Genomic DNA, 13,261 nt, shown 5'->3' on the forward strand with positions numbered 1-13,261 from the left:
TCAAAAACGTCTGGCAACGCAGTTCTTCTACAGTAATAAGGTGTGAGATCCATTTAGTTTTGTTATTCTGTCCCTACTTAAGAGACCTTCTGTATTAACTTATTACGTAATTATCTAATCTAACAATATCTTATACTCACCATGTAAATATTACAAGTCTTTCATGTTTTAAATAAGTAAATACATAGAGAAATTTTATCCACAACGAAGTTATAGGGGATCGAAAATGCCCTGAACTCCTTCGAGAAAAGACGGTAAGGCAGCGCCGCTTTTAGCTCGACTCGGCGGAATAATCTTAATATTGTATAATATTACAAATGGTATTTTGACCTTAGTAGGTCCTAGGTCATTCCCCGAAAGAGCGGCAATTTTTTAATTTAATGTGACAAATTATCAGTTAATTAAATCTGAAATAGTTTTTAAATATTTGTTCATTTGTACAACGTCTTGTGACATTTAAAATAAACGTGACAAAATAAACTCTAAACATACTTGTTTACGTACGTATGGACTAACTTTGAAGATAATTATGAAGCCTATCCATCAAAGACGAAACTACCTAGTTAAACTAACTAACTAGGTAAATAGATACACTAGGTATTAGATAATATGCTAATAACTAAAGTTTGTAGCTGTTTATAGAAGATAGTTTCGCGTTTGTGCAAACAAAACAATTTTATGACCCATATCTTCGTTAGGTAATCAAAGTAGAACAACAAACACCGATCTTGCCAACGCTCGATTTTGTCTTTGTTTGAGACTGAAACAAAACAAGTTTGTTATTTAGTTAATATAATTTAAATGGAATATTTACACATTTAGAGTTCATATAGGTGTTTTGAACACTTCGTTGCATAAAAAATAAACAGGTTTTCGTTTCCAGGCAACTACTATAAAAGTTAGTTTAAATATGTCAAAATTTGACATTCCATTCTAATTTTGTTATAGGATAGCAAAGCCTTCGGCAGTCATCGCAGCTTATTTTAGTGGGTGCGTTGCCGGCCTTTGAGGGAGGAGAATATATTTCTTTTAACAATTGGAGGTTGAGTTGATTCCACAGCCCGCTATTTCGCAAAATAATATATCTTGTGAAGAGGACCGTGGAGGACCTCCAAGTTATTGTTATTAGTAATTACCATTGGTATTATTGGTAAATTATTTATTCCTCAGGCCTAGTAGTAGTAGTACTCAGTTACCGCACACATTTGGTGCGTTGTACGTTAAATCCCGGCTATCCAGCCTAGGTTCTCCGCTCAGAAATTCAGAAGTTTCCCGGGCATTGCGAAGTCTTCACGGAGCGACTTCAGTGCTCCGAGGATTTCTGCTTATCGGGAAGTCACAGCCACGCATTTCAGGACTATTTTTTTTTATTTTTTTATTTACACTTCGTTACACTACAAAATAAAAATAAAAATTAACATAATTAAATCAAAAGGAGGGCGATGAAGCAGTATGCACTAGGGACTGCCTGTCGCACCAAAGACAAAGAGATGTTTGTTTTGTAGACAGTAGTGTCAGGGGTTTGATTAAAATAATAGAAGATATTATTTTCACTCTATATTTACAACTCATTTTTAACTATGTACAAATTATTAAATGATATTGATACTGTAGAGACTCTTGGGCCGAGGGTTCAAGTGCAGGATCTAATTAAAGATTTAAGTTGGCGCCTGGTAGAAAGTACTGGTGACCCCAGAGCTGGTGCTTTCCTCACTAAACGAATAAGTATCGCAATACAGCGAGGAAATGCTGCCAGCGTTAAAGGTACACATGTCTATGTCTAAATTAACAAAAAACATAATACATCACTACAATACTAAACTATGAATTGATATCGTATACTAATAATTCTTAAAAGAGTGCCTGCGCGAGTTACCCGCGTAGTGAAACGAAACCAGAATAAAATGTAGAGCCTGACCTCGTACTGCTATAATTGTTTATTTATTTTTATTTTAATACAGATCATTGACTTCACTAAATTTATATCACAATCAATTATAACTTTTTTATATATATTTTATTTTCAATTAAATATGATATATACATATACAGTGTTAATTTTATATATAGACACTTAAGGGACTGCACATTTTATAGCGTTATAGAGAGTTGGCATTAAATGAAGAAGAAAAAAAACCTTATATAATCCATGACTACTATATATTAGTCATGGTTAACATCAGTATACACGTGAACGCAATCACAATTTGTAAACAAAATATTCGTATGCATGATGCCGACAGCTGAGTTTATTGCGACAAAAGATAGACTTATACAGCTGCGCAGTTTTTACAAATTTAAGCTAACTTAATTAATGCTTTATTACTTAATTTTTGTCCTTATTGCCCGAGGGTGCAATGCTGTATAAAGTGTATCATTGTATGGAAGACAAACTAATCGATAAATCTAGAGTTTACACTGTATTATCATAAATAATAATTGATGCAGATCTAGATTTAAGGTTGCGTTTATTGCATTGTAGTTTTATTTATATGTAGTTCTATTTAGTCAACACAATAGTAAATTTGGAAAGAAAAAATCATTTTATTTTTAAATTACCCTTACATTACATATATCATAAATTCCAAGATTATTTATTTAAAAATGATTCACGATTTTCCCTATACATATAATTACATAATGATCAAACGTCATACTGCGTTGATACGTCTTATCAAGCGAATCAGATAACTCGTTTATCTTTGTGCGTGGTGGTGTGCGTTGATGTCGAATACTTCGGCCTTGTTATCGGAAAAGCGCGGGAAAAGCGGCTATCACCCGCCACTGGCTACGGGCTACGCTCAGTAGTCTTCCGGTCGCCGTCAGCAATGGACGTCTCCGCGCGCGTGCTCGTATTTTTATTCGTAATCGCGCTCGTAACTGTACACGCTCACATGTCGCTTCCCTCTCACGATAACATCCTTAGGATACAACTTTGGGATGCTGAGGGGTTAGTCAGAGAACCGATAGCCACAGATACGCCGAAAATCGTAAGACACAAAACAAAAGTTGACTTATCATCCTTATATGATGCGATGATGGGTGATGAGTATGAACACGGTGTAGGCCGGTATGCAAGACATAAAGTTAGGCATAAGAGGCGTAGGCCGCGTCAAAGCGGCACCGATCTTCCTTGGAGGTTCCATTCTGGGACGAAGGTGATGAACGTTGCGGTCTACGATGATGATGTGCCATGGAATGTGATTGAGGGGGCTGGTAGCGAGAACTCGAGTGTAGTGAGTGATTCAAGTGCAAGTTACCAAGTGTACCATCGTGATGTGTCGCCGCCAATGCCGTTTCGACGAGACGAGGTAAAAATTTCACCATTTTAACTTATTTGTAAATTAAAGCCTCCGATGAACTGAAGATAATCAACTTCTATGAAAGATGTTGCAAGTATTTAAAGAACAGTGAATCACTATTATCAATATTACGATATACGTGAATGTTATCAATGATTACGGTTGTTATTCGATTACGTGAAGATACAATTTTTAGGAAGATATATTATCTTTATATTATTACTAAAATTCTTTAGATAGAAACCAAACCAACCATGTTGACAGGTTTTTTTATAATTTCACTCTACTAATGTTTCCGCTTAGTGTATTATGGGTGAGGCAAACATTGTGTTGGCTAATTACCTTTCAACATATAGGTTGGTATAGTTAAAGGAAATTCCCAATTGTATAGGGTTACTAAAAACGTTTGCAGCAAACAGGATTTACTGGAATGACTAGAGGACTTTTTATATGTATCCTGCGTCTGCAGGTGCGTTATACGAACCTTACTTTTAATTGAAATACGCGTACTTGAGTTTTAAAATTCAGTATACATTCATATTTTATTCACGGGATTCATAACACTAATAAAAACCGTGATCCACTTTAATCTATTTCGAAACAAGGATTGCGAGATGCTACTCAAAGTTTTTAAATATTCTATCTGAGTTAGAAATCCAGACCTAATTACGAGGCACTTACTTGCTGGGTACATTTTTAAGAATGAGACTCTTGACATGAGACAACCCTTAGTCAATCAACTCACACAAATAAAAAATAAATATAATTATTAAATTTAAACATAATTATTTTAATACTAATGTTTTCGAACTATGAATAACGTTTCAATGTGTTCATTTATAAGGAATATTTCTGCGGATTTATTATATATTGAGTTGGTAAATGCATAAAAGTAATTGCTGCTCTTTACAATTTCCGATTAATAAGTCAAATTGATGTCCCTCTTCCTTTGTTTTAGGATTTATATTGTATTAGTTTTATTGTTTATTGCTTCGTTATAAAATAACTAAAATTACAAATGGTGTAGTAGTACGGTACTTCCTCCGTACTGGTTTAATTTAATATGTAACAGCGGAAATTTGTCGCATTTACAAATTGTGTATGTTATTTTTAGATTCATCTGGATGTTTGCCAATTTAAATTGCAAATACTTTCATAAATTTACGCAATTTTAGTAATATTTATGTCATATAACGTTTATTTTGCTTATGTTTTGTAATTTATTGGCCATTGAAGTATTACGTAAGCACTATAGGGGGGGGGGGGTTGTACAGTAATTATTTACTTTATACACATATTACCCACACATTGTCTGTGCTTGGAAACGAAATGCATTTTGAGGATATCTCCAACAAAAAATAATATGTTTGTGTACTATTATTGACAAGAGGGGGGGGGGGGGGGGGGGTTTAGTTGCTGTAAATTTTTACATACAAGCATCTTTTAATATAATGGTTATGTCGAATGTTTTTAAAATTACTTATTTATTTAGTTTTACTAGTACAGTACTTTAGTTACGAGTGTAGTCAAACTATCCAAAATAATTGTACATAATTTTTATTAAAAACGGTGTAACGTTTGGAAATTTAAAATTTCGCAAGTGCTAAATATGATCGCTTCATGCATGTAATGTAGTTATGGGAGGGATATTGAACTGCGATTGAGTTATGACCCTCCCGTAGGTATCGATATGTAGAGAAAGATTGGGCTGTAATAGGTTTTATCCTCACCACTCGGAGGCTGCCCTTTAGGGATTCATTTAACTGACATTAAATATTCCCGCATGTTTAAAATTTATTTTAGTTTAGTTAACTTCCTCAGGTTTTTACCTGCAGTTAATAACGGCGTTATGGTAACAGTGAGTTGCATATAAGTGACATGCAAATTACAAGGCCGGCAACGCACTCGCGAGCCCTCCGGCATTGAGAGTGTCCATGGGCGGTATCACTTAACTTCAGATGAGCCTCCTGCTCAGTGTTCTATTAAAAAAATCGTGATTTTTAATCTGAGAAAATAGGCCCGTCATTACAGAAGTAATGATTTTCCTAAGACCTTGATGAAATCGAGTGAAATGAAACGAAAGATTCATGTTTGGATGTTCCTATAAAACTCACTGACGATGTAGGAGAGCTATCACAGTATGCTATGGATATATGTACCATATAAAATTAATAACAACGTTCGTAAAATGAAAATGAAATTAAAAGAAAGCTTTCAAAAGCTCGAAATAAAAACATCGATATAGCGAATGTAATAACTTTCGTGACCGCGTGCACGCCTCTCGCCCGCAGGCAGTCGATCGCCAATCAGCCGGATATTAGACACAAATCAATAATTTCCCTAGCACCGTCCACGCGAGACTAATGGAGTCTGATTGACTCGTACTGTCACGTATATTTAGTGTGACACGCTGTGGAGGAAAAACGTAACAATTTATAAATCGATTATAATCAATATATAAATGTATTAGAAATTTATTTTGAACGAAATAATTATTTTTTCTGTATTATGAGAAACATTTATAACGAAGTTTTAATATAAGAAATGGGTTTTAACGAATATGGCACATCTAAACACAGTTCTTTATTTCTAAACGATAACAACATTTACTGACTGATTACGATTATTACGATTTTACAGCAGTGTTGGCCTAGTGCTTTCAGCTGCGACTCTCATCCCTGAGGTCGTATGTTCGATCCCCGGCTGTGCACCAATTGATTTTCTTTCTATGTGCGCATTTAACATTAGCTCGAACGGTGATCGTGAGGGAACCGGCTTGCCTTAGACCCAAAAAGTCGACGGCGTGCGTCAGGCACAGAATGCTGATCACCTACTTGCCTATTCGATTAAAAAATGATCATGAAACAGATACAGTAATCTCAGGCCTAGACCTATAAAGGTTGTAGTGCCATTGATTTATTTTTATGATTACGATTATTGTTCTCGAAATGTCCTATTAGAAATACCTTAGATTAAAGAATATTTGTTTATCTATGGTCAAAAATAACTATGTAATAAATAAACAAAAAATATTGCTAGAAGAATTTCCATCATAGATAATATTTTATAATATCTCTTTCGCAAACTGCACATATTTCTAGAAATGGAGAAGCTTTTCAACAGTATTAATTCAATCCATTTTTAATTATCAAAAAGCTATATTTCCCTTTTAAGTTTATGACATCATTTCATTGATTGCAATTCAATTGGAGAGTAGGTTAGCTTGATTTTTGTATTGCGTGTGCTTTATTGCGTATTTTATTACCTTTAAGTTGTATCTACAACCTGTATTTACCCTTTCAACAAAATAATTTTACACAATACAATTTTGTATATTAACTGTGATGTGTGCGAATTATCTGCACGATGTCTTATTGACTGAATTTAAGAAAATAGGAATACAATTTGACTTTTGACGCGTAACGTTTTTTGTAATTTGGAAGTAAAAATCTGCCACGTATAGTATACATCATTATAACTATATTTTCTTCAAACAATATCTTTATGAATTATCCTAGAAAATGCAATGCTCAGCGTATAGAGACAAGTTCACAAAGGAATTGTATTTGTAAGAACTTTGTGACTATTCCAAAGCTAAACAAGCTTATTCTTTAGCTTTAAAGCGGTAGGGCCTTTATTTATTTCAAAAATATACGATAGCTATTATAAATGTGTAATATTCTTAAGAATAGTCTCTAGATACAAGGAATAATAAAATTAGGCTAATATATTTTTATATAAAATAACCATATTTGTACCCGCAATATTGAATACGCCTGTGTAGCTGCAGAAAAGTTTTTTTTTATAATTGTGATGAACATTGATTTCAGTTAAAGTGTAGTTCACACTTCAACCGAAGGGTCAATTCGCGAGAAAAGAATTTTTTCTAGAATCAAACAATCTTGTGGTAAAACAGCAAAACAGTTTCTTATAATATTAATAAACATAGTGTTTAATTAAAGTGTGATGACACTACGATCGAAGGAGCAATGTCCAGTAATTTTTCTGCTTGGAATCAACAGTCAAACGTCAAACGCTGATACAAATGTCAATCAAATAAGACTGATTCATGTATGTCATGTGAAAAAACAAGTATTTAAAGTCGTCTCTATATATAGAGTTCTCGTCAGTGTGCAAACAAAAATATTTGATATGTTTGGACTGTTTATCTAGTTATCATCACGTAGTGGTGTCGCAACGAATTATACAACTAATTCACACCTTGTGTGTGATCATTTGTCACGTAATGTGATTTCCGCTACACGCTGCTATTGTAACATTAGAAACTAGTTGACCCAGCAACTGAACTACTACCGTCAGGGTTGCTCTGAATTCCAGCATCCATCAAAATATCTTGATGATCAAGATCTTTCTAGCCTCAACTCGAAACCATTACGAATGAAAACGGTGTTGTTAACAACGAAATTGTTTTCGTGTAGCGCTTATCTCGATATAGATTTTCGCGACCAAATTAAGCCGAAAACTCCACTACTCAGTTCAGTTTTAAATATAGAAAAAAATATTGTATATCACCCTAATTGAATGGTATACAGATTTACATAATAATTCAGCTTTAAAACCGTGCATCTGCCATCAGATTTGTAATGTTTATTTCTAATAGGCAAGTAGATTATCAGCCTGCTGTGCCTAACACACGCCGTCGACTTTTTGAAACTAAAATGAATAGAAACAAAAATCCATTCAAGTCCAAGAACCTTGAGGTTGTTCTAGAATGCCCACGCCTACGAGGCCCACACTTCTCCAAATAAAGATAAATATATATACATCAGAGCGGTCCGCTTAATTTTGGATTCTATTTATACCGAAATTAATCGAACTAAATTATGTAAACAAACGGCTGATAGTGATGTTTGATTTGTTGGAATTTAGCTACGTATTTCTAATATCAGTTTAATAAATAATTAATCATGCGTGAACGATAGTAATAATTGTGTGTAGTAACAGAATAAATACCACATATTGTCTTTGTGTAGTTAAGATAAACATTGTTTTTAACCAAATTTGTTTATAAGAACTTCAACAATATGATACAACAACAGAAAAAAACAATATAAACAACTTTTCCACATTGTTTCGTTGCTCGCGTACATGTCCCTCTAGATTTTTTCTCTTTTGGAATCGTTCGAAAACTTGTTCCCGTAAATCTATAACGTTATTTATTTTGGACAAATTAGTGTTTTTATAATGGACGACTCTGTCTCGCTCTCAGACATTATTCCAGATATATTTCTAGTATATAAAATTATTATCGCGAATGTAACAATTTATTTTCTCTCAAAGAAGAGTTGACTCAACTGAGTGCTGTGAATCGATATAAAGTAGTGGCTACTTAGCCGAGAAAGGTGAGATAAGTCTTCCGGTTCATAAAGTGTTAGATATCCGTCAGATATTACGGTGTCGAGAATGCCTTTACAAAGGCTTTCATCATAGAAGTACTTTGTAATAAAGTTATAAAACTAACTCGATCATGAACAATAGAGTCTATGTGCTGTCTATTTTTTCTTTATCTGTTTTAGGATTTATTAAGCGAAGCATAGTCTACTGGTATTATATCACCATAGATAAAGATTAGTCTTATGGATCTGTGTGTCAAATTGAGTTCTAGATGTGATAAGAGACAAATCCATAGACTATTAGTGACTGCTTTTTTTTAAAAACTGTTTGGTGTTACATGAAATTGCACTTTTATATTTTTAGTCTACCTATAGACTATAGTTACTTAATCTGTATATTTTAACGATAAAATAGTATGTTAAATTTGTATAGACTATACCTACTGTCAAGGGCAGCATTTGTCCGACGACCTAGTGAAGCTGACCGGCGGTATATGTACTCTGCAAACCCAAGCTAGGGAACTTTGGAAGGGGTTGTAGGCGGCCTGGGGTTCATGGAGTTTAAAAAACTGGAGTTAAAATTTTGTATTACAATTATGTAATTATATACTTATTAGAATAAAAGGCTTTATTATGGAGCCAAAGCCAAGTGAAAACAGTTGTTTAAATAATTTGCGGGTTATTCAAGAATATTTGTAGTGTATTATAAATTACTGAACTTTGAAGGATGAAATGGATTCCGGGAGCTCTAACAGTTTGATAGATTCGTGTAATATAACATGATATACTATTGATATTGATACTTTTATTATAATTATACTGTCAAGGATATATTCTAATTGCAAATACACTAAACCAACTGTAAAATGAAATCGTAACCAAATGCGATCACTCCTTTTCGTGAGAAATGTATCTCATTAATTAATTAAATTCCCCATGCTCCCTGTCCAATTAAAATATAATTCACAACGAGGGTAGCATTCACAGTGGCTACGGTAGAAGATTTTCTAATACTGTATTAAGTATTTTTATTCATTTATTATTTTCTTTTCTATTTGACTAACACTAACTGTAATGTTTATTTATTTACAGCCCATGCATGGCGAAGTTCTACCTAAAAATAACATTAAACTAAAATAAAATACAGTTAAGCTATTTAAAAAAATGACAGTAAACCTCCTGTGTTGTGTAAAATGAAACATATAAAAAGTTATAAAGGTCATATTAGAAAACACGAAAACAAATTTAGGTTTGAAATCTGCAAGCCTTTTTTTATGGCTCTTGATATTTTTGAAGGTAGAGACAAGATTATGTTAAATTTTTGTATATATATTTATACACATAAAATGATTTGCAATGAAGTACAAAGTTTAAGGATTTTTTGAAAAAATATTTGTAAACAATACATTTATGTACATATAGTTTTGAATTATTAATTATAATATGACAGTAGTACTTAGATACACCCAAAGATTATGTTTTATATCTAAATTGACAGCTATCGAATCTATTGCCCAAACAATTGAATTAAGCATAAACGTTAAAAGAATTGTTGCTTCTCACTATACAATATCTTGTGTCCTTATCAAAACGTATTTTCTATAGTAACATTATTTATAATAATTCTGTTTACAGCTTGATTTATAAAGTCTTTTGCAAAACCTAGAAAGCTAAATATAAAAAAAGCCTATACAAAATTATACTATTAAGTTTCAAGTTCAAAAATTGAGCGATCGCGTGTCGAGAAAATATCAGCTTACTTGTAGAAGCATGGAACTGAAATTATACCTCATTAAACAACTTCCATGCAATGTTACTACTTTTTTCAATTATACTAACAATTTTCAATGTTCACTTATATAAGAATGGAATTTATTAGGAAAGTTGTGTGAACATTCCTGTTGTGCGTAACTCCGGCTGTATCAAGGGATTTTTGAGTGCGGCTGATATGATTCAATAAAGAATTAATAACTACGACTCAGGCGAAAATTATAATATATGCTCAGTAAACATAATTTTAATAAAAAATGTTTAATGTTACCTTTTTCAGGACTTCTTATTCAGGTTCACCTTATGAACACTTTTAACGCTAGAGGGCTCGCGAGTACCAACGCACGCCTTTTATGAATTTGTACCCTAAGAACCCTACCAAATTGTAAAAGGGTGGCAGCGCACTCGCGAGCCACCTAGCATTGAGAGCGTCCATGGCGGTATTACTTAACGTCAGGTCAGCCTCCTGCCCGATTGCCCAGTTCTATAAAACAAACTGTAACTACGTTATGAGTGAACGAAATGCCTATTTTGGAAATCAATATTAATAATTAAATATGGCTAATTAACTAAACAAAAATATGTTTGATATGATTTAACATTAAATTTAACAGAGAAACATTAAACAGTAGATTATATAAAATTAAATTCAAACCTTATATAAAATATATTATTAATATTCTAGCGATTACGTTATTAACATTTCATACATATTTGACAACGTTCAATTTTACATTAATGTAAGTACAAGGTCTAATTGGCCATTTCTGCCTCAATGACAAGGTTAAGGTTGTATAATAAAAGGAATAAAGTCGGATATTTGACACGGACGTCACCCATTTGCCTTGATGCTGGCTTATGGGCATTTTATCACTTGATTGATCGTTTGGAACTTTATCAATAACCTTATCAAAATATCTCCGTGTTTACTATTCATACATTGCAACTTATGGAGAATAAGAATTGCTTTTTGTAATGAAACAAAAATACACACAGCTTAAACAAGGATTGCAAAAGACCGCGTTTATATGGTGGAAATTTAATTATACGCCGGAAGTGTATTTCGGACTGAAACCTCTATAGCTATATTTCGTAGGGCGAGGTTAAAAAAAATAAGAAAATCTGTAACGTTACAACCTGTTTAGGTTAGGCCCTAGATTCCTGTATCTGTTTTATGGTCATTTGTCTTCTGTGGCTGACATGCCGTCACCGCCGGTCTAAGACAGGCTTTTTTCACTATGTTTTCCTTCACCGTTCGAGTGAATGTTAAATGCGCACATAGAAAGGAAGTTCATTGATGCACAGCCAGGTATTGAAACTACATCATGAGAGTCGCACGCTGAATCCACTAGGCTAACACTGATCTTACTCAGGGATTAGTTAGCAGTTTTTAAGCAACTTTCGGAATTGATTAAACATCACGTTTCATTTTATCGGGTAATCAAATGTGCGGATTTTTATATCATTTAGAATTGATATTCTTTGCATAGATAACAATACCAGTAATGTAATATAGTAGCTTGAAAATAAATCAAAACAAAATTGAGAAAGGATTGATCTTATTAAGCCATTTAAACAATACTAGTATTTCGAAAAACAATGTTTTCGGCTCCTCTGTTGATAATTCCTTTGCAATAACGGTAAGTGAAATTCCAATAATTTTTAACAGTGAGGTTTACGTGGAACTCATATATACGTGTGCAATGAATTATCATCAAAAGATTCGATGTAATGATATGGTACGCTGATCGTTTGGGATAAAATTTACGAAAGTTTTATTTATCTTCGTTTTAAATTCGAATTTGCAGAGCCAGTGTCCCGGTTTTGTGTTCTACCATTTCCTTTGTAAATAAAAAATAAAATAAATCAGTGGCGCTACAACCTTTTTAGCTCAGGTTCTCCGATTTCTTTATCTGTTTCATAATCATTTGTCAATATAATGAATAGGTGAGCCTCCCGAGCTGGACACACGCTGTTGACTTTTTGGGTCTAAGGCAAGCCGGTTTCCTCACGATGTTTTCCTTCACCGTTCGGGCTTATGTTAAATACACACACAGAAATGAAGTCCATAGGTGCACAGTCGGGGATTGAACCTGCGACCTCTGGGATGAGTGTCACTCGCGAACACTGCTTATCTATGATTGTTTCTTTATGTTTTACACTTCACAATCAAACAGCATTGCCAACCCGTATTTATCGTACATCAAAGTAATCGTTAATTATGCGATAAATCAAATTAATACGTCATCTAAAATTTTGCATTAAGGTTATTCTTTTAAAACTTATGAAGTCAGTAAGTTAATACAGTTTTATAATTCTTACTTACGTATTATAAAATTAAGTCTTTCGGCCCCGTTTGTACAAATGCAATTATCCCAAAAACTACCTCACAAATTTTATATGGTGTTCATCAATAGATTGTCAAATACGGAAAATTTTCAGTATGTAATTAATTATTGTTGAGGTCGCGAAAACCTACCAATTACAAAATCAACTACGGGTGGAAAAAAATTATGTTTTTTTCTTAGTCGTATGGTATTTTTATGTGTTCGAAGACTTTTCTTGTCACATCGTTGCTTCGTTCCGGATACGTTGATATTTCCTTAATAGATTTTTTTTTGTATGGTAGATAATTAAGCCTACGGAAGCCATAATGCAGATACCGCGTCGCCGCACATAAGGGTATTATACCTAAAAAACTGTCAAAACTAAATCAAATACATTTTCCAGCTTAATACTATTATTCCGCACCGACTGTTAGGAGTAGGTATGCTCTTTTTTAATACTTCCTTCCCTTACGTCGTTTCTCCCAGGGAAGACTGCCAGCCGAGTCCA

At 33.4% G+C, this 13,261-nt stretch overlaps 1 protein-coding gene across 3 annotated transcripts in view; it reads left to right on the top strand.

Moving 5' to 3' along the window:
• Nucleotides 1–2,820: 2,820 nt before the first annotated feature.
• The window catches only part of LOC123710128 (G-protein coupled receptor Mth2-like), a 74,612-nt gene continuing 64,171 nt past the window's right edge, over nt 2,821–13,261 (top strand). For 2 of the 3 annotated variants that reach the window (XM_045661849.1, XM_045661850.1), the window contains exon 1: nt 2,821–3,311. In XM_045661849.1, the coding sequence (XP_045517805.1) occupies nt 2,829–3,311 (483 nt within the window). In that variant the 5' untranslated portion in view covers nt 2,821–2,828. The remainder of the gene's footprint in view (nt 3,312–13,261) is intronic. The other variant, XM_045661851.1, reaches the window with a different exon arrangement.

Source organism: Pieris brassicae, chromosome 5 (assembly GCF_905147105.1).
Source record: "Pieris brassicae chromosome 5, ilPieBrab1.1, whole genome shotgun sequence".
Lineage (NCBI taxonomy): Eukaryota > Metazoa > Arthropoda > Insecta > Lepidoptera > Pieridae > Pieris > Pieris brassicae.